We start from the raw sequence: 26893 nt of genomic DNA, 5'->3' as shown, positions 1-26893 counted from the left end.
AATTTTATTTATTTCTTCTTCTTCTTATTATTATTATTATTAGTTTTATTATAGATATGGATATAAAGACCACTATATGGATCTTAGATCCAGATGTTGGATCCAAACACGGATTCAACCTTAAATACTTGGTTTTTTTTATACTATTAATTATTTATTTAAATATTATAATTATAGTTTTAATACCCTATGGTGGGTTATTTACGCATTCTTTTATGGATCCGGTAATGGATTCGAGGCCCAAATTTAGAAAAGTACTTGTTATTTTCAAATAAATTTAAATAAATAAATTACAAAAATTGAGGTTATTACATCCCTACCCCTTAAAAGAATTTCGTCCCCAAAATTAAAACGGCTACAAACGTGTGGGTAGTACGGAAATCAAGTATATCATAAGTCTAATGGTCGATAACCAAGAGGATACCTTCGATCAAAACAGTCTCATCCTTCTGCGTAGAGGTCGTAACAGCATAAACTCTCCCGTTGGTCTTTCTTTGGCCTTGTTGTTGAGGTCTCTATTGTTGTTGTTGTAGGTACTGCTGCTGTCCTCCCTGAGTTGCTGGCGGGTTTGGACAGTAGGGAGCGATATAGCCAGGCTGCTGGCACCGGTAGCAAACTCCCTTGAACATCGGACAAAAACCCTGAGGATGACTTTCATTACATCTACGACACATTGATTGGGCTTTCCTCTGTTGCTGCCTCTGTTGAGGTTGTCCCTGATGCGCACCATGCTGACGTCCTTCCTGGGTTCGCTGCCTCTTGCCACCCTGAGCCTTTCCGCCTATCGGTGGGTCCTTCCTCTTTCCGCCTGAAGCATCCCCTCCATTCGTGCCTCCCTTTTGTGATACATTCCTAGACCTCTCCCAGTCCTTGGTCAGAACCGTGGCTGACTCGATTGCATCGGCCAAGGTAGGAGGCCGATCTGACAGTACGCGAGCTCATAATCCATCCTTTAGTCCATGCACGAACTTCGACGCTCTTGCCTTCTCATTTCTGAAGAGGTTCGGACAATACCTCTCGAGGTTCCGGAACTTGGTAGTGTAATCTACCAGACTCATGGTTCCCTGAGTCAGATCAAGGAACTCCCGTTGCATCTGTTCTTCGGCGTATGCGGGGAAATACGTGTCTAGAAACTCTTCCCTGAACGTCTCCCAAGGAATCTCGTCCCAATCGGCAAACTTCACCCTTCGCAGAGTGTCCCACCACTTCTTGGCATCGCCCTTCAGACGGTACGTGCCAAAAGATGTCTTTCTGTCTTCAGGAACAGACAAGACGTCGAACACCCGTTCCAACTCCTCAACCCAGTTCTCTGCTGCCTCTGGGTTTGCCTCTCTTGAAAAGGAAGGCGGGTCCAGCTTCAGAAACCTTTTGAAAGAAACTCCACCCGCGTTTGGAACAATATTGACAGGAGGATCACGAGTCGCTGCCTGCGCAGCTGCCTGTGCAGCCTGTGCCGCTTGTGCTGCCTGTGCCGCCTGGAGGTTCTGGGCCACTTGCAGCGCATGCGCTGTTTGTGTCGCCTGAGCCATCATGGTCTCCGTCAAGGTATGAATGGCTTCCATCATGAAATCTCTTTGCTCCTGCCAATTCGTGGGAGCAGCAGTAGAGGACGAAGCACCTCTGCGAGTATAATGCGACATCTACAACGTACATCCCTTCTACAAATTAGACTTCTACTGATCCTACCCCCTTAGGGTTGACTACGAACAATAGTTGTTCAAGAAATCACACCAAGACTTATTAAATTTATACCAATAGAATATTAAACTGTAATTGCAATCAATCACACAGAATTTACATAATTTAAGTAAAAGTATTAAATAATCATACCAGTAAAGAGGACTGCACTGGAGGACGAGTCACACTTGTCGACGCTTTAGGACAGGGCTCATATACCAAAATTTAGAAATTTAACACAAGAAAGATGATAAAAGTGTAAGTCTTTGTGGTGGCTCTGATACCAAACCTGTAACGACCTCAATTCATACCCTTTGAAAATGAAGAATTTTTTTTCTAAGAGTTGCGGAAAACTTCCCAGAGACCTGCGGTCCCTACAGTTCCAATTTCAGTTGGATAACCACACACCACAAACCAACTTACATTTATCATTCATAACCAACCAACTGAACTCTTTTATTAATGAATCAATAAAAGTCATATTTAATGTCAAAAGTGAAATAGCAATTTGCAAAAAATAAGAAAAACTAAAAGGAAATAACAGTAGAGCCACTTTGTCCGTAAGTGAAGCAATCTGAAGCAAATGTGACCCTCGTGTCTCCTCAGAGCGAGTCAATTTCACTAATCACCTGTATCTGGGAAAAACCAATAAAATGAGAGGGTCAGAAATCCGAAGAATTCTACGTACAGGTTTCCCTAATGAATCAAATAAGAAAAGAGCATAAATAAGATCCATGTAATATTTTAGAATGATACAAGTATAACCAAATTATAAGGTAATTAACCAGTTATGCAACAATAAAATAAACATTAAGCATGAGGAAACACTAAGTAATTAATCATTAATTACAACTTAATCAATAAAGAAATTAAATGCAACAGAGATCAACATCCTTCAATGATCAACACATAATAACCAAGTGAACAGATAAATATGCATGAACTAATGCATAGCAAGAATATGTATGATTTATGTGCGATGCATGAACTCTTATTATCTTTCATTTAAACTCCCCCTCTTTCCATATGCATGTCCTATTAAATGCACAAAATCTTTAAATTCCTCTTTTTAATTTACCATTGCCCGCGGATACACCAAACGGGTACAATCCCCGAGGTCAAGTAGGGTTCCTGGGGTAGCTTCACACACAATTTGTATTTTATTACCGGGTTCCAAACTTAGCCCTCGTTCGATATCAAGAAACAGCACCATCCATCGGAACCTTAGAAAATAGCATCCAAAGTCGGGGACACCATGAAAAACAACATCCACTGACACCACTTTATTGGTATACCAAATAACAACAGTTGTGTCAAAACACACCACCCCCAGGAATAGTGGCAGACTCTCTCTAAAACCGTGGCCAGGAGAAGAACCTCAATATCGAGTTCAGGGGCAATAACGCACACGGAGTTTTTGTATCCTCACGGTTTTCCCCAAACCACAACATCCAAGATTCCCACTCCAAAGCAAGGACATCAAGGAGAAAGTGAATTACACTGTTTTTATTTTCTTTTATCTGGTTATTAATTCATTTCTTTTACATTTGCAAAATTTACATGCAGAATTAATAACATAAGCTTGCACATCAGCATGCTAAGCTTTTCACGGGACCACAACTCGTGACAACATAAAACAGTGCGGTAAAACAACAATCTCACATTTGATTTGTTGTAATGTATCAAAATAACTAAAACAGAGAACAACTGGTTCTCGAGGCTCACCCAGCCACAAATGATCTAATTTGATCATTACCACATGCATAAGCAAAAATCATAAAGAGTATGCCACTTATGCATTCTTTTCACATGTTTTTCAATGCGCATTCATTTAGGACAATTTAAAGGTGTGCATGAAACAATAACATACATATACATATGCATGAGTTCACAACTTTAATTTAAATTTCATGCTTTCATTCCATACACATGCTCATATCCCATGTATGATTTTATTTAGCCTGTCAATGCATGCTTTAACATACATGTTCATGTCACATACACACTTTGATGAAATTACACATCTAAATCAGCATGTGAACCTTCAAGTGGTGGTGCACGTGTCAATACATCAAGTTAGTGTACAATATGCATAAGATGTAGCTTTGCAGCAAATACTTTGATTTTGGCTTAATGTGTGAAATGCAGAAAAACAAAACATATCATGCTCTTACACACATAGGTCTGAATATCAGGTAAGCATAAATATGAAAATTTCAAGAAGAACTGAACCTTACACAAGCTAATTTAACTCAACCTATAATATTTAGTTTAAGATGTGGAAAACAGCTTGTACGACAACAACCGAAAACATTTACATGTTTAGCTAAATTATGATAACATCCATGACGTTTGCGTCATACAGATTACATGGGTGTATGCCTAACAATCTTTGCACGTCCATATGCCTCTTAATCACCTTGTAAATAGGTATGACAGGATACATGACAGTAATCAATCATGCTACTAAGCAATATAATAATTTTGAAGCAAATGACCATTTACACATGAGTATATAAAAAAAATATAACCATGCAAAGCTGGACTAACACAGGTATAATGTAGTCTTATTTGAGAAGCAATGACCCAGCCAACCCAATCAGTTGGGTTTGGCACACAACCAACAGAAAGACCAAAGAAAAATTTCAGAACTTGAGGGATGCTTATGCATAATTAGAAAAAGAAATCCCCTCAAAACTCCACGTCAATGTATATAGCCATAAACAAAAGTTCAGAATCAATTTAATTACATGCTTGTGTTAAATAACACCTACTGGAGAACCCCTTATATGAAGATGATAAATAGATCTGTATGCATCTTAAACAATAAAATGAAGGTATTAGTAAGAAGGCATAATTTAAATCCTACGGATGCTCATTAAGTATGATAAACCTGCATATCTAGATGAAACAGTCATTGTAGCTTGCTAGGGTAGAGAGCTTATGACAACAGTCGCTCCATTACCAAAACCACAGATCACTCTGCTGGGTAAAGAGCTTGGTACCAAATACATGAGATAAAAAGAATCAGTATATCCTGTCATAACAGGATCCTACCATGCGTGCATCCTATTACTTCACATTCTTGGCAGACCTTACTCATACGTACCCTAAGTCCATTATGCAACAAGGGATTCAAACTAACAGGTGAACAAACAAATAAAATTTTAGTATGTTGAACCACCTCAAATCGTGAACCCATACAAGTATATTGAGACATGCTAAAAAAAATCTGAATAGCTTTAAATTGGAATCAGGGTAAATCCACAAATTTGGACATCATACAACAAGAAAAATCAATGTATTCATAACCTAATCATGAACTCCCAACAAAACAAGTGATACCCAACTCATATTAAATCACTGATCGAATTTAAAAATCAGTTTTACACCCAGGAACCCGATTCTTAATGGTTTCAAAAAGCCATCCTGAAGCCCTAAACCCATTCGAGCTGAAACTTCCCTTGCTTGCTGAAAATAAATCCTTCGAGCATGTGAAATATTAGCATGTGAAAAACTCGCACTTTAACTCTCTGTGATTCGTCCCACCGAAAGCCAAAAAAAACCACAGAATATCAAAATGAGATTTCCTAAAATTTTTTACATAAGCCCGTACCTCTTGACGAAATTTTCCAGCGATCGAAGGCCGCAGTCGCGAGGGTAGGGCTGGCTGGTGATGCTCCTCTCACTGTCGTGACAGGGTGCTCGCTTGAGGTCGGTGACGGCAGCAGGTAGCCGGAGCTTTGCCGGCGACTGAGCTCCCTCCGGTGAGCACGAAAACGAGAGAGAGAGAGAGAGAGAGAGGAATCGGGGAAAGAGACCCACTTGGGACCCCTTTTGAAGAGGAAGGCCCGGCGAAATCGGAGCCCCCTTCCCTCCAGCGGCTGCGCTTCAAGCCTCCCTTTCTTTCCTTCCGGCGATTTCGGTTAGGGTTCTCTCTCAGAACCCTAGCCCCCCCCCCCTTTCTTCCATTGTTTCAAACATATCGGGCAACCCTTATCGGGTTGCCCTTTACTTTTTTAAAAGGGCTGCTACAGGGGCACAGTTCGGGTCTGGACCCGAAGCCCGTAACCCGACCCCCAAACTATATGGATCCACCAGTTGGATTTGAATGGATCCAACTGTGGATCCTCGGATAAATAAATAAAAATTTAAATTTTATTTATTTCTTCTTCTTCTTCTTCTTATTATTAGTTTTATTATAGATATGGATATAAAGACCACTATATGGATCTTAGATCCACATGTTGGATCCATTTGGATCCAAACACGGATTCAACCTTAAATACTTGTTTTTTTTATACTATTAATTATTTATTTAAATATTATAATTATAGTTTTAATACCCTATGGTGGGTTATTTACGCATTCTTTTATGGATCCGGTAACGGATCCGAGGCCCAAATTTAGAAAAGTACTCGTTATTTTCAAATAAATTTAAATAAATAAATTACAAAAATTGAGGTTATTACAGCTTTACTATATAGTACGGAATGTTGGGCTGCCAAGAGACATCATATTCAAAAAATGAGTGTAGTTGAGATGCGTATGCTGAGATGGATGTGTGGAAATACAATAAAAGATAAGATTCGGAACGAAGAGATACGTAAGAAGGTAGGCGTTGCACCTATTAAAAATAAGATGAGAGAGAATCATTTACAGTGGGTTGGACATATTCGACGAAGGCCTAATGATGCTCCAGTTAGAAGGATGGAGAAATGGGAAAATATATTAGTTAAAAGAAGTCCGGGTAGGCCTAGGAAGACATGGATGGAGGTGATAATAAATGATATGAATACTTTGAACCTCACCGAGGACATGGCATTGGATAGAAATGAACGGAGGAGAAGGATTCATGTGGAAGACCCATAATGATTTTCTTTGTTGGTTCATATGGCCGACCCCAATTGTTTTGGGATGAAGGCGTAGTTGTTGTAGGTATGACTTAGATGAACTAATCACTGGCTATTATATCTGCACAACACTTCATTGAATGGTACAAGTGAATTTTTGTATGGAGGCCAAAAGTACGGTAAAAAGATCGTGAGCGCACAAATATTTGTGCACCTGATCAACCTCCAATCCTGAGGACAGGGTCTATCAGTTTGTGGGGGGCAAAGGCCTGTTGGAGGGTGATCACGTGTTTGATGCACAAATTTTGTCATATGATTGCACCTGATCGGGACTGAATTAGAGGCTCAACCACAGGTGAGATGCCATTGCACAAAGTGCATGTGTTGCTACACTTGACCACCACCCATCAGCTGTTGCCTCTCACTGCTTACAGGAGGGCAGATCAGGTGCAATCAACTGCACCTGACTGCTCTCCATCAATGGGCTACAGCCTGTTGGCTGCGGGGTCCAGCAGAAGATGGAGGGTAGGTCTGGTGCAGCAAAACGACAAAGTGTGCAATGTGATTGCACCTTATCTGCCTCCCTGCTCGCAGGTTGTTTGGGTGCTGATCAGGCATGGGTGTTTTTTTTTTATGAATTTATCTTTTCACATGTATTCGGCATGGATTCCTGTTGAATCTTATTCTTGGTTCCTAAACTTTTTCCTTGTAAGAAATTTCTCATGTCTTGTGACAAAAAATATATAAATTGTTAAGTTTTGGATATTAATAAAATTTTCAAATTTTATAAAAACCTACCTGCCTATTCCAATTATACAATTCAAGAGTGGTTTTTATAAAATCAAGCATGCATACCACGTTTGTATGGTCAATTTCAAACAATTTCAAAAAAAAAAAACTTCAAAAAATTCAGTTCATTAGTTGTTCATACTTCAGTCTATTCGCACATATAACCTACTTCCAATTAAGGTACAGAAAAACTATTGAGTAAAATCACCTTTTTTTATAGTATTTTAATTTTTTTCAGGTTAAAGATAAAATTCATACAGTTTCAAATAGATTTTGAATCATGTAATTATGATATATAAACCGCCCATAAGAAGCCAAAACTTTATTAACAGAAAAATCAATGCTCCTACATCAGAAAACATTATTCAAAGTGTCAGTACAGCTTGCACTTATGATATCCAACTCAATAGTTTTATACCTTCATTAGTATTCATGAGAACACTTTAAAACGTGGGACATATTTCAAAGTGTGTAAAAATTCTGTAAGGTTGATTGTACGTACCATCCAATAGAAAACATTCATCTTTTTCACCTGTTTTTTTTTGTGTGTGTGTGGATCTAATAGTATAATTATGATATCTGAATGCAACTGCGACACTTATGCAAGCCTTTCGAGGGCTTCAAAAAATCAATGACCATGATGCACCAAAATTTCATGATGCCAAAAATCTTTTTAAAAGAGCATGAAGCAAACTGTGATTGAACAAATCATGCAGAACGCATCTTTGGCGTAACGTTGGGTACAGAAAACTTGTAGCTATGATTTCCAACTAAACCGCATAAAAGGTTTATCTTCTTGTACAATAAACTGTTCAATAGAGCTAATGTTTGCTACAGTCGATTGTATTTAAAATCCACTTAGCAAACGGCATTTTATTTATTTTATTATTTTGTTTCTCACATCTAACATCACAGATGTGATCTACATGTTTTTATTAGTGAAAACCGGCTTTTGTATTGGTAGAATTCGATCTGTGTAAAGGATTTTCATGCAATCTAAAAATGAATGGCTATGAATGTGTCTATTTTTCCTAACTCATAAAAACATATTTTTTGGTGAAAAAACATGATCTAAGAGTTAATTCCTGTTAAATAGAGCATGTTGAACACATCTTTAAGGTTAGATTGAGTCAAAACAACTCGCTATCACGAGATTCTAACTTGATTGTAGCAAATATATATCTAAAATCACACTCATTTTTTTAATGAAAAATGATCTTATTGTTCTTGCAAAATAGCGTGTTTTCCAAAATACTAAACAATTTGACAAAATCTCCTGCATATCTAAAATTTAAATTCTTATTTTTTTAAGACAATTTTTACCGCACCACAAATGTATCAGGACCTTCACAATTCTTACATGTGAATGTTCTCAAAATATGTGGACCTTCGTAAAAAAAATTATAAAAAAAAAAATGACACAGACAGGAGGATATTTGCAAATACAGTATGGCTTTCGCAACTCTATGGTTATGAATGTCATATTGTATTTGTGAATGTCCTTATGCTTGTGTCATTTTTTTTACGAAAAATGTTCGCAAATGTACGAGGACATTCAACCTTTAATGTTTTTGAAGCGTCGCTAAAATCAATTAGAAAAATGATAGATGTGTCCCCACAAGAGCTTTTAGCAGCATTTTGGAGACCAAGGTCCTAGCGGAACTAAGACCTTTAGTGATGCTTCAAAGGTGCGCCAAAGTGCCATTTTTACATTTTAAAGCATTTTTATGAGTTTTCTGCTTATTTTTGTGCATTGATCATCCATTGGTTAGCGTGCATGTGTTTCGTTTAGGTAGCTATGGATTAAGCAACTACCACTTTTTCACAAATGTGAGAATATTTTTTTTTTTACTCAAAGAAACTACCCCAGGTGCAAAGACCTAGTCCCGCTAGCTCATCCTGCCACACTACGGTCTATGGCTATGTCAGCGTAAAACTCCGAGGGCTTACCCCTCAACCCCATGAATAGTCACCAAGCTTTGACTTAAACAAGGGGGTGGCACCCATGAGATTTGAACCTAAACTGTCCATCTAAGAGTCTAGTCCTCATCTCACTATGCCAAACCCTTTGGGTCTAAATGCTAAATGTGCGAGTATTTAGTTAAAGGAGGTTCACACATTTTTGTTGCCAAGGTCCTCCAAATGCGTGAACTTACTTTTTAACTAAATACTCTCACATTTGTCACATATTTGCTAACATCTTTGTAAAAAAAAATGACATAAGATTTTGAAAACATTCACAATTAGGAGTGGTAAACATCCTACTGTGTTTGTAGAGGTAAAAATATCATAAAAATCGAGAATCCAAATTTTGGATATGCATATGATTTTGTCAAATTGACAGGTATTTAGAAAAACACAACATTTTGTAAGGACGGTAGTGTTATATTTTAATAGCTTTTAAGCCCGTCCATCCACAGTAACCAAAATTTCATAACTTAAAAAATCATCACCCAACTACCTAAGCAACATGAACCAAAGTGACGCATGATGAATTATGAGCGTGTAATGAAACTTGAAGAAATGTCCTTATACACGTGTTGTCTTAATTTTCAAGATCCGATCATGCTATTTAGTCAAAGCTAGGGGTGTAATTGGGTTCGGTATACCCGACCTCACCTGATTTCCCAAACTGACTATACCCAACCCGACCTATGGGTTGGTTGGGTCCAAAATATAAACCTGTAATAAAAACAGGTTGAATCTTAGGTATTGCAAATAAAAACTCAAACCGGTTTGGACTCAACCCACTCTGTATACCTGACCCAAATAGTTCCCCATATTATAAAACTGAATCAACCATAACCCGACCCAATTATGTACCCTGAACCCATTTTATTCTTGAATACCCGTACTGGCCCAAACCCAAACCGATTATGTACCCAAAATTGTTTTATATGTGAACCGACCGAACCAAACTTATGACACATTTTGAACATGTTATATCATTAATGTCCTACATGAAAATGTTTTTTTATATTTAAATTTTGACATTATTTAGAATAGTTGATAAACTTCTTGTTCGTTAGCATAGGATCTTCTTAATTAATGAATAGTTGATTTTATTAATTTACATATTTTTTTATTGATAGGCAATTAGGTTTAGAATACCAACCATATCAAGACCCTAACTGAAACCCGAACCCACTAACCCATATGGGTCTAATTTTTCCAGCCATACTCAAGCCCAAACCCCAACCGAATAATCAAAACAGGTAATTATTGGCAAATACTGTGAGAACTATGAATTGTCAAAATTGAATGTGTAGGTTATTTAGTAAAATTATTTGATCACTATGACGGTGTGTATAACAACATCATCCTAAAGTCCATTCCTCATAAGTTGCTTTGAGTAGAGGTGTAACTGGGTTGGATTTGGGTTGAGTTCGGTTCAAATCTTATCAGACCCGACTTCGAATCAGGACTAAAAGTAAGATCCAAAACTTGACCCAAATCTAATTTAGGTTTGGGTACGGCTAGAATTTGTGGCCTTGTAAGATCTGAACCGAAATCAACCCAAACCCGACCTAGTTACACCTCTACTCAAAGCCATAACCACCCTGCAGACCTCAACAATTGGTCTTCCAGGAGCATATGACCCCCTCTCACGTTCCAAGGCAACTCACCATGTACTTCCCTTAACGCCCTTGTTACTTCTTAGGTTTTTAAGGTCGACCTACTGATGAGCCTCCGGGGTTCTCCCTAAACATCCCTATGGACTCTGTCACTTTCTCCCTACCACTTCTATAATACTAAGCATTTTCTAAAATCCAAATTTTTTAATTAATGAGAATTTTTTCTTGAATTAATAAGATTTTGATGTGAATGCTTTTATTATGAATGATTAGTAGGTGTAGACTCGTTTTAATTTATCATTATTTGTTTAAAAAAGATATTAATATTATACGTTGGATCCTAAGAGTGAACCCTATGTCAGATAATGGATCATAATGAAAATGATCTATAGTTCATGTATGAGACCATTTAAGGAGTGCAATTTTTTGAAAATATTAGTGATTTAGTTTAGGAGATAAACTAAGATTATGAGTTTGATTTTTTTGAAACTCCAAGAAGGGGTGTCACCTAAGAAGTGAAATATGAAGAGGAAACCCAACCTTTTTTAGATAGAGACCAAATTGAGAGAGAGAGAGAGAGAAAGAGAGAGGGAGAAGGAGGACCAACCAGCCCTTGTGGAGGCCATCGTTGCCAAGGTAAGTTTTTTTTTTCTGTGATTTTTTTTTATGGTCGATCATATTGATAGTTTTGTTTGTTTTTGTGTGTTGGTTCTGACGCAAGGTTTGTACCTTGGCTATGGACAACAACTACATATATTGTGATTTCTTTCGCGTTTTGAAGGTGTCACGAGAGAGCTATATTATGATTTGAGCTTCATTTTTATGTACAGTATTTTAATCGAACAAAATCACATTAAGGTACAAGATTTTTTATGTTTTCAGCATGTATGGGGTTCAACATAGGACGATCAAGCTTTGAACCTTGTTTTTATAGATTGACTATAGAGGATCTAAGTTGGATTAATTTTATCTTTCGTAAAAAGGATTTTTATTCATAGTATAGGAAAAACTTGTTCTCTTTTGAAAATTAGTTGATTTTGGTGTTATATTCATGTTATATGTTGGATTTCTGTATTTACAGCATGTTAAATATTTGTATGAATGGATTTGATGTGTTTTTTAATAGATTAAAAATTATTGGGTTCAGGTCCAACTCATGATTCAATTTCAATACAGGAATATGATATCTGAAATAGCACTAAGACAATATCATTTATAAATTTAATTGAATTGTTTGGAAACATAATTAAATAGAATAACAAGTCTCAATAATTCATAAATTATTTTTAAAACTAATCGCATATATAAATTTGGTTTTGACACTACCCGCATCATCCCACTATCGCTTCAGTTTTCTGCTCATTACTTAAATATTGGTAAAGTCCCAATAAGAACATAATAACAATGTATGTGTGCATAAAACTAAGTATATATGGAATCAAACATCTTTTAGAATATGTATACTATAACATAATAATCATAAGACATTCAACTAGACATGCATAACCAATACTTTTATGCAACAAGCTATAAAACAAGAATATGTTCATGATTATGCATCTAAATTATTAGGATAAGTTTTCATGCAAGTTTTCATAGAATAATTACGTTCAAGTTTAAAGTCTTTTATTTCTCTCTTGTATGTATCCTTATGAGCACTCATAGGGCCAGACGTCGAGACAAAGAGCTCACTCAATGTTTATTATGTTATGTTATTTAATTCTCCGAGTGCTTTATCGAATCAGTCCTAGTATAACAACTAAACCCAAATTCGAGACATGAAAATTCATCTTTTTTTATTGAATAATTGTAGAAAATTTGTAGGTATTACACTCACACTCCAATGGGCCTTGCAAGATCACCTCCTTACCTAGGACATACTCCATATGTTGGGTTTTCAGTTTTTCAGCCGATGTGAGATGTGCCATGTTGCTACGTAGACCCCATCTCACCTCTTCCTCCTTTTGCCCTGTTGCTACATTCTTTTTGCACACCACCTTGAGGCTGTTTGGGGTTCGGTGGAGCCCATTCAGCCACCTCATAAACGATATATACTTCTAGTTCAATTTTCGCTTCCCGAATAAAAAGGTCCGATGGAGCTGAGAAACTTCTTTCCAAGCCATACTTTGGGTTGTAGAAACTGCACAATCAACAAGTTTTTTATAACAGCAGGAAGTCAAAACTTGCCATCACACCTTGAGAGAGCAGGTCCTGAGGATTTTTCAAGACTCCCACAACCAAATTGCAATCAAATGGAGGAGTCTCTCGGTATGGCTTCCACTAGACCCAGTTTCACCGGCTTATTTCAAGGAATGTAGCACTTTGGTTTCACGGTTAGGAACCACTTGGGGACCTATGAAGAGGCTGGATGCTTCCCGATTGAAGAATCAGTGCAGGACAGAGAGTGGGCAGGCTAGGTAAAGATATTATCAATAGCTGAGGTTCCCAAAAATATCATGGAGAAACGTCGGTTGGACCTAGTCTCAAAAGTTAGAAGAGTTCTTGAAGGGAGGACCTCGGTTTTAGAATTTTCCCAAGAACTGAAACAAGTTTTGTACAGTTTTGAGAGGTGCATTATATAAAAACCAAGCTGTAATTCAAGTACTGGCTCATTTAGCCAAAGGGGGTGCAAGTCTTGGAAAGATCACCCCCACTGGTCCTTTCGAGGGACGATACTTTTAGTTTTAATTTCTTTAATTAATGAAATCTGGTAGGGGTCTGCCCAACCCCAACTTTCCTTTAAAAAAAATTTGTGTTTGCATCAACCATTCCATTGTACCATGTATGCACTAACAGGTATATCTGCATCTCCATCAGTTTCTGGTGCATAAAAATTTAGATCCATTTCCTCCTAACATAAGAAGAAAATCTACCAATCAACTAAAGATTAGAATTTCTTTTATTCTCTCCTCATCCTCATGATAAAAATTATATCCATGAAATCTTTTCAAACATTAGAGGACCTGCTATAATCAATCAGATAGAATATTATTCATGGAAGTAAGCAATAATTGGCTAGCATGTAAGAAATACATCAAGTCTGCAGCCATGAAGAGATGCAAATCACTTACTGAATAGGTAAGGCCAGCCAGGATATGCATAAATTGGTAGAGTAGCGGAAAATTGTAATCAGTCTTTTGAAAATAATCCAAAGTTGTGAATCCAACTAACCTCACCAAGTTAGTAAAGAGCTGATAATGAAATAAGTGCAAGGGTGGTCTTGGGGCCCCACCTGGGGTTTCCTCACTTCAGCGAGGGTTCCTCGTCAATAAAAAAAAGTGCAGCAGTTCACTGCCTTAGACAACTACCAACCTAGTGGATTCTTAACTTATGGCCAAAGTTGCTATTCATGTCACAAGTCAATCCAACCATGCCTGTATAAAGAACATTATGTTTGGGTGCATCTCATGTGATTCCAAATTACATGAGATGGAACCAAACGTGATTTGAAGTCATATGATTTCAAATCACATATTCCCATATGTGATTTGGAATCACGTGAGATTCACTTAAAGCCACATTCTGTTTCTCATTTGCATGAGATTCCACGTTTGGTTAGCTGTTCAAATGAGATTCATTCTCTCATTTGCATGAGACTCCAAGTCACATTTAAATGCAACCAAACAAAGATCACAAGTCACTGATGAGATGGTTTCCTTTGTTTCTTTGATAATATAAGATTCAAGAGTAATATAAGACCACATACAACAACTAAAGGAAAATATCATGGATGCTGTCATAGATTAGGTGGCGTAGAGTGGATGTTTCCACATGTATAATACAGCCATATTGCAATGAAGCTAATTAAATGATAAAAACAAATGTCAACACAAGAATAGTTAAATGATAAGACACTCAAATGGTAAGCATCAATATATCTCCGAAACAACATATGATACAGGAGATGATCCATCGAAAGAAGAACAGAGCATAAATACTGACTGGGCCATTACAAACACGGGTATATTGCAAGTTAACATCGGGTTCTTTCAGATGATGTAAGTTGGCCCATTTGCTCTGTAAGATGATCAACATTTTTCTTGTTCCACCAAAAACTACCATTTTCAGTTGTTCTATTGGCAAACTTTTTGTCATCATTACCTCTCAATTTAGACTGAACCTCATGAGTATTGACAGAACCTGGAGCCTCAGTAAGAAATTGTTCCCAAAATACATCATTTGCTCCAGTTCGGGCTCCAACACTAGTTGCTACACCATCAACTGGCTTCTTGGATGCTTGAAGTTCAGGAGTAGAAGGCATCAAGTTCATGTCTATCACTGAACTCCTTGACCCATCTCCTGATAATTGTGGATGTCCGGTTTGTTCAAGAGGAGCAAGGCCTGTGCTTTCCTGGTGAGTTGCAGGTTCTGTTATCTCAGGAGATGCACAAATGTCTACCAAACGAAAAGATGGCAGATGTAATCTAGGCGATTGGGGATGCGAAACTGTATCTGCACATCCAGATATTTCCCGTAATTCAGTATGAATTGCCACAGAAGACTGACATGCATCATAAAAAATATCCATTTCTTCCCCGGAAGCCTGACCAACATGGAGAAAGAATCTCTCTAAAAAGTTTAAGGATGATTCCATCCTGTAAAATGCTTCTATGTTCAAAGGCTGCCCAAATCTAAAATCTGAGCTATCTGTTCCAGGCATTTGGAAAGCCACAATTTCGTTCTCTTCTGTATCAGCCTCCTCAAGGGAATTATCAGATTTAGGCAACCTTCTCTTTTTATTAGCCATTGAGGAATACGTAGAATTTTCACTTAGCTGAACTAGAAAAGAAATAATCTCAGGCTTGTGCACAACTCCATCCAAGAACGCCAGCATCCGCTGTTGATGATGTTCTGTGAGATGTAACTTCTCCACCAAAGCCTGTGACTGCAAATCTAATTTCTGTTGCAGTTGCATATGTCTACGTAGCTCCAACATAAGCACATTCTTATCACGTTTCAGTGTCTGTATTTCCTCCTCTAGCTCCTGCTTTAACGACAAAGATAAAGTCACTGAAGCATTACCTTGCCCTTGGTTGGGATGCAGAGAATGGCTGTATGTTGGTTTTCGTCTGTGAATATTCCTCAGCAGATGTCTTTGGCCTCTTCTAAACTCATCATTTGCAAACTCCCATTGATCAGGGTCTATTTTTCTAAAACCCTGGTTTAAAAGGATGGAATTTAATCCAAAGAAAACTATAATATCAATAAAACAAGTATTAAAGCAAAGAATAGAAAATATACTAGAAAACAAAGTCTTCGCCTTTAAATACCAAACCATCAACTGGATGTCTGGACCACTGTCTCACAAACTCGAGCGCAAACTCTCTCTCTCTCTCTCTCTCTCTCTCTCTCTCTCACACACACACACACACACACACACACACACACACACACACACACACACACACACACACATCTATTATATATATAAGTCCCAATCCTTTGGCAGTTTAAAGTGACCGAAGCCTCTCTTATTGACCAATAAGAAAAAAGAATGTTCAACTATGTTTGGGTTTTCCATGTTTATTTAATATTTAATTTAATGTTTCAAAGCTTTTGTAAGCCATCATTCTCGCTATTTCCTCTTCCCTTGTAATGCATGCCCCTTAACTTGGCATTTAATGTCCAGCTTATCTCTCTCTTCCCAACGAGTGCCCATCGTGTTTCTAATATAAGCTTTCCCCTTCTCTCTCATGTAACCTTCCCCCTTCAGCATTGATTGTCCAGCCTGTCTTCTCCTCTCAATGGGTGCCCACATTGTTTCCACATAACCTTTCCAGTTTTACTCTCTCCCTAATTTCATGTAACCTCTCTCTCTCTCTCTCTCTCTCTCTCTGCCAGAAGCCACAAGCTCCTTCCCTCTACTCACTCTCACTCATCAACAGTAGCTTAATTGGCAATGAATTGGCACTCATGAGTTGGGAAGAAGCTGAGTAACCAACTGCAATTACTCCCAGAAATCACTTAATCGGTGCCTCACCAGTAGATGGTGTTAGCAAGGAGATGCTGACTCCAACCGTTTGCAAAATACCTCTTCCAAAACAAATGGCAACCTCAAGACTCCAAAATCTAGGACTTTGGATATGTAGGATTCATGATCACTTATTAGTTTTTTAATTTTTTGTTAAAAAAAATATATCCTGTGTTGAGTTATCTTTTGATTGATATTTAATCAGCATGTCCTTAATCTTGTTTTTGGCAAATAACAATGGTCTTTTCAGCATAGGTTTTCTTCTCTTGGGGTTGACTGACACTTTTCTGAAAGTCCGCTGATTTAGTCTTCATTTTTTGGCTTCGATTTTTGTATGGTATGTGTTTTAATGCTATGATGAATGCTATGTCACATGGGTGCGGGGATTTGGCACTTCCAAAAAACACGGGTGCGGGGGTGCAGCAGGGGCAAAAATGTAAATATATATAAGGGGGGCCCGGGGATTCCTCCGGCACGGGTCCCGCTGCGCGGTCAGCGGGCGGGGGTCCAGGAGGGCCGCCCCTAGCGGGGGCTTATAGGGGGGGGCAGCGCCCCCCCAAGATTTTTTTTTTAAAATTCCGCAGCCCATTTCATAGGGCAAAAATTTTAAAAAAACAAAAAAAATGGACCATCTGCAGCCCATTTCATAGGGCAAAATTTAAAAACAAAAAAAACAAAAAAATGGACCAAAATGACCCTGGGTGCGGTCAACGCACCCAGGGTCGGGTTGACCGCACCCGGTGCCGCACCCGCACCCGCGTTGAGTCGCATCGACGCGGGTGCGGCACCCTGCTAGCCGAGTCCCTGTGACATAGGATGAATGTTATAAAATATTATACAACCACTATCTAATGATGTAATCCCCTTTTTAAGATAACTCCATTCCTGTTGAAATGTCATGACCATGTATTTTTTTTCAATTGCATTTTGTTTGATTACTTAAAAAGGTATAGATGGATTAAGCTTTACATTGACAATATGTTGTTTCTTTCAGCAGTTGGCGTGCCAAATTTGTTTTCAGATGGGGAATCAATCTATTAGTTCCATCTTTTAAAATTTTATGACTTCTCACCACTCCTAAGATAAGTTTCCTGCAATGTAATTACATTTTTTGAGAGCATTCATGCATGATGCATCTAAACTTGCAAAATTGGTTATTAAACAAGGATCGTCTTTTCTTGGGCAAGGTCTGGTCCGAGCTCCAGTGGAAAAGCTGTCCTGAAATGCACGTTAAAAAAAGGTAACAGTTTTTGGTAGCAGGAATCTTGAAAAGATATTTGTGAGGGTTTTGCTGTTAGCTTTCCATTTATTGTATTTGCTAGATGTTTTCCATTTCTCTGACTCTTATTGTTTTTTAAATGTATTGGTATTTGTTTTCTTACTGACTGTATGGATTTGGATAATACAATATTTTGTGGCTGGTAATATTGAATCCATATTTCTAAACTTTTCTCCTTCTGGTTATGGAAATGCTGTTTGAAATGTTGGACAGTGTTTGGACCCAGGTGAGAATTCTTTTTAAAAGTGGTCCAGGATTATTATTGCCCTTAGGGTACGTTTGGTTGCATTTTTCAAAAGTGAAAGTAAATCACATGAGATTTGAAATCTCATGAGATTCAAAATCATGTGATTTCAATTCTCATGTTTGTTTAACGTGAGAAATGGAATCTCAAAAAAACATAAAACAGAAAAAAACAACATAAAATATATAAGAGAAAACAGAAAAAAAATAGATTTTCATAAACAGAATATCAAAAAAACATAAAACAGAAAAACAACAAAAATATAAAACAGAAAAATTAGATTTTCAGAAATGGAATATCAAAAATCATATAACAGAAAAACAACAAAAAATATAAAACAGAAAACAGAAAAAAATAGATTTTCAGAAATAGAATCTCAAAAAAACATAAAACAGAAAAACAACAAAAAAATCTAAAATAGAAAACAAAAAAAATTAAATCCACAAAAATGGAATCTTAAAAAAACAAAAAAACAACAAAAAAATATAAAACAAAAAACAAAAAAATTAAATCCATGACCATCCCCTCCACTCCCCACCCCAAACCTCTCTCTCTCTCTCTCTCTCTCTCTCTCTCTCTCTCTCTCTCTCTCTCTCTCTCTCTCTCTCTCTCTCTCTCTCTCTCTCTCTCTCTGCGGGCCTCATTTATCCTTCCCCTTCACGCCCGAGATTTTAACAGCAAGATGATGGTCGGAGTTGCCGCCGCTGCAACCCAAGATGATGGCCAGAGCAGCAGTTTGGGTTGATTGAGGAGAGAGGAGAAGGTGAGGGAGACGAACATTGGGGGAAACCCCAATGTTCACCTTCGTGATTTTTGGCAAAACTCGTGGAGGTGGATCCGACAGAGGCGGGAGGCGGCAAAGACAAGGGAAGGGGGGTCGAAGGCGAGGCCGCGAAGGCGCTTGAGGGAGAGGGTGTGGAGGTAAGGGGAGAGGAGGGTGGCGTTGGGGATGGAAGGGGAGGAGAAGAAGACGAACGTTGGGGGGACCTTCAACATTCACATTCTTTTATTTTTAAACCCCGTGAAACACAGGTGTGATTTCAAATCACACCCCAATCCGTGAGATTCAAAATATCACGGGTGGAGTGATTTTGAATCTCGTGAGAATCGAAATCACTTCACTATTCAAATCTCATGTTCAGTTGAACATGAGATTTGAGGTGATATGAGAATCACTCTCAATTGAATAAGAGAGTGATTCTCATGTGATCGAAATAAACGTCCCCTTAGTCTACTCAAGTTTCATCTATTTAGGTAATGTGATCATATAATTTGGGGATCATTTTAGTTTGGTCCTTCTATCCAGTGTTCATGTTGTGAAGCTTTTGCCAGATATGAAGATTAGGTTAGTTCAACGATGGTATTTGGTCGTGTTGATGTTATGGGAACATATTTACTGAAACATGGTATTGTATCTTATGAATTATGAACTAAGAGAGAATTCAATTTTTTGAGGTATTTTTCCTTAAATCTGACCATATGGATGTGGTCTATGTATTTGATTTTTGTAAGAATTAAGTCTTGGATCGTTTGATTACGACACTTGAGCAAGACCTTTTAGGGCTTGAAAACCAATGGCCCAAAATTTAAATAAATATTTGTGCCCAACAAATAATTTTTTTTTGAAAGGGCCTAACAAATACTTTTATACTTTTATACTTTTTTCCTGTGCATTTGCACGGGTTTTGTACTAGTAAATATATATCAAGAGTTCTTTTCTTTATAAAAATGCATGAGAAACACAAAGAAGGTCCAACTCTTTTCTTCCTTATGAATAGGATAAAAGTAGGCAAATGATCTCTCTCTATCTCTGTGTATATATATGGTTTAGGTGTGTACGACCATCCGTGAGCACGGAAATGCACTCAATTTTGCACCAATGTTTTTTTATTTTTTTAAATTCTGACCATATAGATGTGTTTTACACTATGTCACACGGACTCGGCTCCAAGGTCGCCGCACCCACGTCGACACGCACCGACACAGGTGCGGACACGGGTGCGGCTCGGACTCGGTCAACCCGACCCTGGGTGTGGTCAACGCACCCAGGGTCATTTTGGTCCATTTTTTGGATTTTTTTTTTTAAATTTTCTGGGCTACAGCTGTAAGGAAAAAAACCCATCACAACTAAAAAACCTGTAAGTTTTTGTGGTTTTTTCCTGTATGAAGAAAGTGAATTATTACAGTGTATGAAGAAAGTGCCCAAAAGTGAATTATTCCTGTATGAAGAAAGTGTACAGAATGCCTTCACAACTCATCACCTATCCCCTAATGGGCACAACTTTGACCGAGTCTTATATATATATATATATATATATATATATATATATATATATATATATATATATATATATATATATATATATATATATATATATATATATATATAGCCGAGTCCCCGTGTCCAAAATTTTTGAAATTGCGCCGCACCCGTGTCACACCTGCACCCGCACCCATGTGACATAGGTTTTACATTATCAGTTTAGTAGTGATCGGCTTTCGAATCATCCGATTCTGACACATAAGCAGATCTTTTTAAGGGTTAACAAAATCAATGGCCCACAAATTTTTAAATTTTAAATGTTATAAAGTCATACTTTTTTGTCAAAAAACACAAACTAAGGGCCAGTTCCTAGCAAATGGAACAAGGCGAACACATCCATATGGTTGAAAAACGGTGTCTAACACCATTGCACTCGGGGCATGCACACCCACCCTTATATATATATATATATATATATATATATATATATATATATATATAGTCAAAACCGCTAGGTGGTGCCTAATCGGTGGACCCTTAAAAAGACTAGGCGGACTAGTCGGTAACTTAATTAAACAAATAAAAAAATAAAAAATATGCAAAAGAACAGTTAAAATTAGTAACAAACATGTATGCAACATAAAATCAATCAACAATAAGCAATAGACAAAAAAAAAGCAAGTCGAACATTACAAAACTTGACCAAATGTTAAAAACAATTGAATAAGCAAAGCAAACAACTACGAATATGAACAAATGAAAAATAATTTTAAAGTAATCTAAATTCTTAAAATAAAGTGCTAAAACTAATAGCAAACATGTATCCAACATAAAATTAATCAACAACAAATGCATGAAGCATAAGATATTGCTATCGTCAAGCATAATAAACATGTTGTATTACAAAACCTGCCCAAATATTATTAAGACTAACAGTAGAGATGTATCCAACATAAAATTTAATCAACAAATGCACAAAGTACAAAATACCACTATCGTGAAGCATAGTAAACCTGTTATATTACAAAACCTGCCCAAAAATTAAGAAGAATTGAATAAACAAGCAAATAATTGCCAATATCAACAAAAGCTATGCAATTTAAACATAATCTGAATTCTTAAAAAACACATACACACACAAAAACAAAAGAATCTTTTTTGTTCTTCCATTAAAAGATGGACAAGATGAGCATGATGCACGACAAAAAGGTGGCACCACATTCAATTCATACAATGATGTCATGATTAATGAAATACGGATAGTGCCCGCGAAAATTAAAATGATGCAACAAAGTCATCTCCAAGCGAAAAAGACATATTTGACAATGCATGAATTATTATCCATAACAAGTATGATAAGATAGAGCCACTGGAATAATAGCTTCAGTACATGGACAATCCATGCATAAAAAAATTTAGATATTAAACTGTTATTTGCAGCAAAAAGAAAAACTGGTTGCAGAGAAAGAGAGACAAAGAAGAAGAAGAAGAAGAGGCGGATGAAGGGGGAGACAGACAAAGATAGAAGAAGAAGAGGGGGGGAAGGGGAGAGAGAGAAAGAGAGACATAGATAGAGAGAGAAGAAGAGAAGAGACGGAGGAAAGGGGACAGAAGAAGAAGAGGCGGAGGAAGGGGAAGGGGAAGGGGAAGAGAAGAAGAAGAAGAAGAGGTGGAGGAAGGGGGAGAGAAGAAGAAGAAGAGGCAGAGGAAGGGGAAGAAAAGAAGAAGAAAAAGAAGAGGAAGAGGAAGAGGCGTACCTAGAGCCACGACAGAGGGAGACAACAACGAGCAAGGGCCGAGAGAGAGAGAGAGAGAGAGAGAGAGAGATTTATGCATAATTGCCCTCGCACCTAGTCGAGGGCAGTTTAAGCACTGACTAGGTGCCTAGTCGAGAAAGTCAGTACCCCTATTGGGGTAAACTAGGAATCATATTGATTCCTAGCTTTTTTGACGATTAGCCGGGCTAGGTGCCTTTGACTATATATATATATATATATATATATATATATATATATATATATATATATATATATATATATAATTGATTAATACAAAACCTCTACTGGAAATGTTAAGTTCATACCAATTTCTTTCTCAGAAAAAAAAAGTTCACACCAGTTTTTTAACCCTAAGAATTTTGAAAATACCATGGCCAAGTTGATAGTCACCACCAGGAGCATAAAATTAGATTAGTTATGTTACTTATGTACCATGAGTGGACATACTAAATGTGCTTCTCATAAAACAACTTAATTACCACTGGCAATGACAATTAATGTTTGGAACCACCATGTTCACAAAATTTTGTTAGAGGTGAAAAAAAATTATACTAAATTTGTTGACATCTATGTTACATAGTTGTGGATGCAAAGGGTCTGACACGACAATCTCAAAATACTTGGGTGTGGGTATATATGTATGTATGTTGCATGCATGTACATATATATATGCATGTGTGTATGTACATTCTACATAATGCATTTAAAATTCTACAATTATAAGTTTTTCTAAACTTGGACAATTTTGGACTTGGCCAAAGTGGACCAAGTCCAAAAATGAATGAAAATGGCTAGGTGCAGGCCTCACCCAACACTTGTTGACCCACACCCAAATGTGTCAGGTGTCTCACCTACACCTGCACCAGCACCATGTTGACACGGATGATCTAAAGGTGCAGAAGCATCCATGTTACATAGGTTGACAATCATTAACTGTCATGAATGCAGAGCAGACATAAGACAATTTAATGTGCATCCTTTATGCATACACTAAAGTAGTTGTGGTGATGACAATTAATGACAAAGACACTGAGTAACTTCAAAACTTTATAAAAGCAAAAAAACATAGTAAGTTGGGACCTACCCAATGTGGTCTCGTATGCCAGATGCTAGGGAGGGGCATACTAAGCTGCATCCTAACCTTCTGTATTTTTTTGCAAGTGGTCACCCTCATGGCTCAAACCCATTTCCATGCCAACAGTTCAAACACTTCACAATTGCACCAAACAATGACCCTTGTACCTTACACAAACATACATGCATACATGCATGGAAAAACAACAAATATTGCCCCCTTCCCCCTTCCTTTTCCAACACAAATTGGGCATCTGCAAGGTCTAGGGCATGTTGTCTATGTTACATGAGACTGCCCAAGCCAGAATCATCTTTGTTTTCATCGATATCCTATTTTCATATGGTTTTCTTTGAAAATTTTGGCTTAAAAGTTAAAACCATATCAGCAGCCAGTTCCAATTCAACTGGTTCAACCAATTGACCAGTCAGCTTGTCAAAATATTACTTGAGCACTAATCTTTGCAATTTCTGCCCAACATTTTGAGGCACGGTTCTCTATGCCTTGAGGGATAAACTTCAAGTCATTTTAAGAGCAAAGTACTTCCTTTAAGTTAAAAGGCATTATTGTTTTTAGGTACGATCAGAGAGTTTTTAGAAGAGGTTCTAACCGCCTCTAGATATCCTATCTTCATTTTCACTTTTTATCATGTGTTATACTCTTTTACTTAATCTTGATTTTAATCAACCTTTAAGCATTTCCTTCTTTTATACTTAATATTTTTTAAGCTTTCACGTTGGTACATTTCAATGCTTCAGTGTCGCCTCAAACTACTGCTACAGCCTTGCCTCGCTTTTTACCCTTTTAAAACCTTATTGTCATCAAGAAGTTGGCCAGACATAAAAATACATATGATGTAGTAAATAGGAAGTGCAGCCATCTGATATGGAAATAAATTAATGCATATGTGCTATTCATTTATACATTTACCAAGTCAAAAAAGTAAAAGGTCACTAAGCAAATTGATAAAATAAGACAACAGATACTTAGCAAATTAAAGTAATAAACCTTACTAATGATTGATAAGAACTCCAACAAAAACCAACATAGCATCGATGACACCATAAGAAACATAAGTACCATAACTCATAAAACAAAACATGTGCTTAACATGATCAAAGCCACCAAAAAGATGAATCCAACAAAACAAAATGCAGAAACCAAGATAAGAACAAATGGTGAATGAAAATCATCAATATTAGGAAACAGTTCTATGCTTACATATGTATTAAGCTGCCGAACAAAGCTGGAGAAATTGCTATGCTTGAAATACTTGGGAAGTAGATCCCTTTCAAATTCAGCCTGATTCCATACGATGAAGCTGTGGCAGCCTTCACTCCATGAGACGACAGAATCTGTTGAAGAGTCATCAACCATGTCATATGTCTTTGTGAGAAAAGGAGGAGGGGCAATTGTACCGCTCTGTGGTCCATCCATTCTCCAGTCAGCCAGGTGGAAATGCTAACCTCCTAGAAATGAAGACTATATCCATGGAAACCATCTTATCATGCTGATACCAATCCTTTGCCGCTTGCTCAACAACTTGACCAATGATTCATTTCTTGGACTCCTTGAAGCCTCAGAAAAAATACCAATAGTCTTCATTGTGAATTGAAACAACAACCAGTGGAAGTTTTGCTCTCAACAATAATAACATAATTCCCCTCTCATCACCAAAAATTTTACTTTTAATACCAAACTATGAATAACACAAGGCTCTTCATGTCACCCATAGATCAAATATTTCTGCATTGGATGCATAGCTAGACAAAACAGACAAAACACAAAATCGAAGTTCTAAAAGCTGAGGGCTAAAGAGACCAACAATCTTCAACCCCCGAGTTCCCCCTTTAGCAGATCAATGACTAAAAACAGTGTCCGCTTAATATCTCGCTCCTCAAAGCCCAAAACCCAAAAATAAGCCAATATTCTTCTTTTTAACAGAGAAGCCACTCTCCAAGTAGAAACCTTCCTCCCACACCTGGAAGACCCCCCAAGAAGAAAATCATAAAACCATGAACACCTTCAAGCTAAATCTCTCTCTCAGTTTATGTCCGATATTCTTCGTCGCTTCACCAATTGAAATTTCCCCCCAAAACAGACGCTTCTAACTTATCCAAATACGCTCCCTCCTCAAAGCTAATATCAAGCAATAACGATAACACAAAATGTTGAAACAATGAGCCAACTTCCACTTATATTGCCAATATGAAACAATACCCACTTGACCTTTCAATTCCTGATGCTCAATTCACAAGCCTTCAAGCTAAATATCAATAATTCCACAACAAAAAACTCCCAAAAAATCACCAAAATACAAAAAAAAAACTAAAAAAAATCTCAGTTCTCAATCTCAATAACGAAGATCCAAAGAGGCAAGCCGACTGCCTTGTGATCAACCAGAAGCGCTATTAAAATCCACACAAACCACATCTGTGGAAAATAATGAGCATCGGATCCGGCAATCCAAACAGATAAGCAGCGGATTCAATCCCAATAACCAACGCAATCAGAAACGAAAGCCACTAACAAAAATACAATTTAGAATCCAAATTCTTCCTTTTCTCCCTACCCAAAAGTCAGAATTTCTCCAAAATTTCAGGTCACGAAAGAGGTAGAAAGGAAGCAAAGACGGAGATGACGTTTACCTCCCACCAAAAAGGAGGATTCGAACATTTTGTAGATCCCAATGGAAAGAACGTCTTGATCGAGCAGCAGAAACGATAATTAGGGTTTCTACGAAGAATTGGGGTCTTCGGAAGGGGAAGGCTTCTCGAGAGTTCGCGTTTGGATGGCGGGGAGCAACAGAGGGAAGGAGGGGAGATCACGAAAAGTCTCCGAGAGTCGGAGACGCTTTGACTTTTGACTGGAGACGAGGACGACCGTTTCCTCTCTGCCGTGCCGCCCACTCTGGACCGTAAATTACGGAAATGCCACTCATCTACGGATCGATTCTGGTCGGGTCTTTGATTCGAACCCGGTACTTTATTTCGGGTACGGATTCTTATAAAGAATCGAAATTGCATTCGGATGGAGCTCGAAACTTCATATTAACATGTATTTTTTTTATGGATGCCGATTAGATTTGTATTGGTGTTTAAGCTTGATTATATTTTGGTTTTAAATATAAATGTGATTCATTTATATTTGGTTTTTCTGATAGGCAAGCTGAAGTAATGTTGTCAATATCGGTTTGGGTCCTGAAAATTGATTTTCAAATCGATTCAGAGAATCAGCCGACTTGAATTCGAACCAATCGAGCTGAATTGACCATTTTTTTTCTTTTTAATATAAAAATAATTAAAATAAAAAAGATTATTAAAATATTTTTAGTGCTTGTCCTCTTTGCATGCGAAAGCCTTGATTTTGGTCTCCTTTTATAAGATGCAGTT

The 26893-nt window shown here is 37.5% G+C and overlaps 2 protein-coding genes across 2 annotated transcripts; both read right to left on the bottom strand.

Moving 5' to 3' along the window:
- Positions 1 to 938: 938 nt before the first annotated feature.
- LOC149836551 (uncharacterized) lies at positions 939 to 1529 on the bottom strand. Its single transcript, XM_090006944.1, has 2 exons — positions 1234 to 1529; positions 939 to 1185 (listed from the first exon to the last, which is right to left on the bottom strand). Exons 1-2 carry the CDS (start codon positions 1527 to 1529, stop codon positions 939 to 941), a joined length of 543 nt encoding a protein of 180 aa, XP_089863070.1.
- A 13058-nt stretch (positions 1530 to 14587) lies between these two features.
- On the bottom strand, positions 14588 to 26291 carry LOC149836550 (heat stress transcription factor A-4c-like). The gene is made up of 2 exons (XM_090005429.1): positions 24723 to 26291; positions 14588 to 16052 (listed from the first exon to the last, which is right to left on the bottom strand). Exons 1-2 carry the CDS (start codon positions 24936 to 24938, stop codon positions 14868 to 14870), a joined length of 1401 nt encoding a protein of 466 aa, XP_089861555.1. The 5' UTR covers positions 24939 to 26291; the 3' UTR covers positions 14588 to 14867.
- Between the last annotated feature and the right edge of the window lie 602 nt (positions 26292 to 26893).

This window comes from Nuphar pumila, chromosome 5 (assembly GCF_984573655.1).
Source record: "Nuphar pumila chromosome 5, dmNupPumi1.hap1.1, whole genome shotgun sequence".
NCBI lineage: Eukaryota > Viridiplantae > Streptophyta > Magnoliopsida > Nymphaeales > Nymphaeaceae > Nuphar > Nuphar pumila.
The sequence above is the reverse complement of the archived record's forward strand: the minus strand, read 5'-3'. Positions and strand labels throughout refer to the sequence as shown.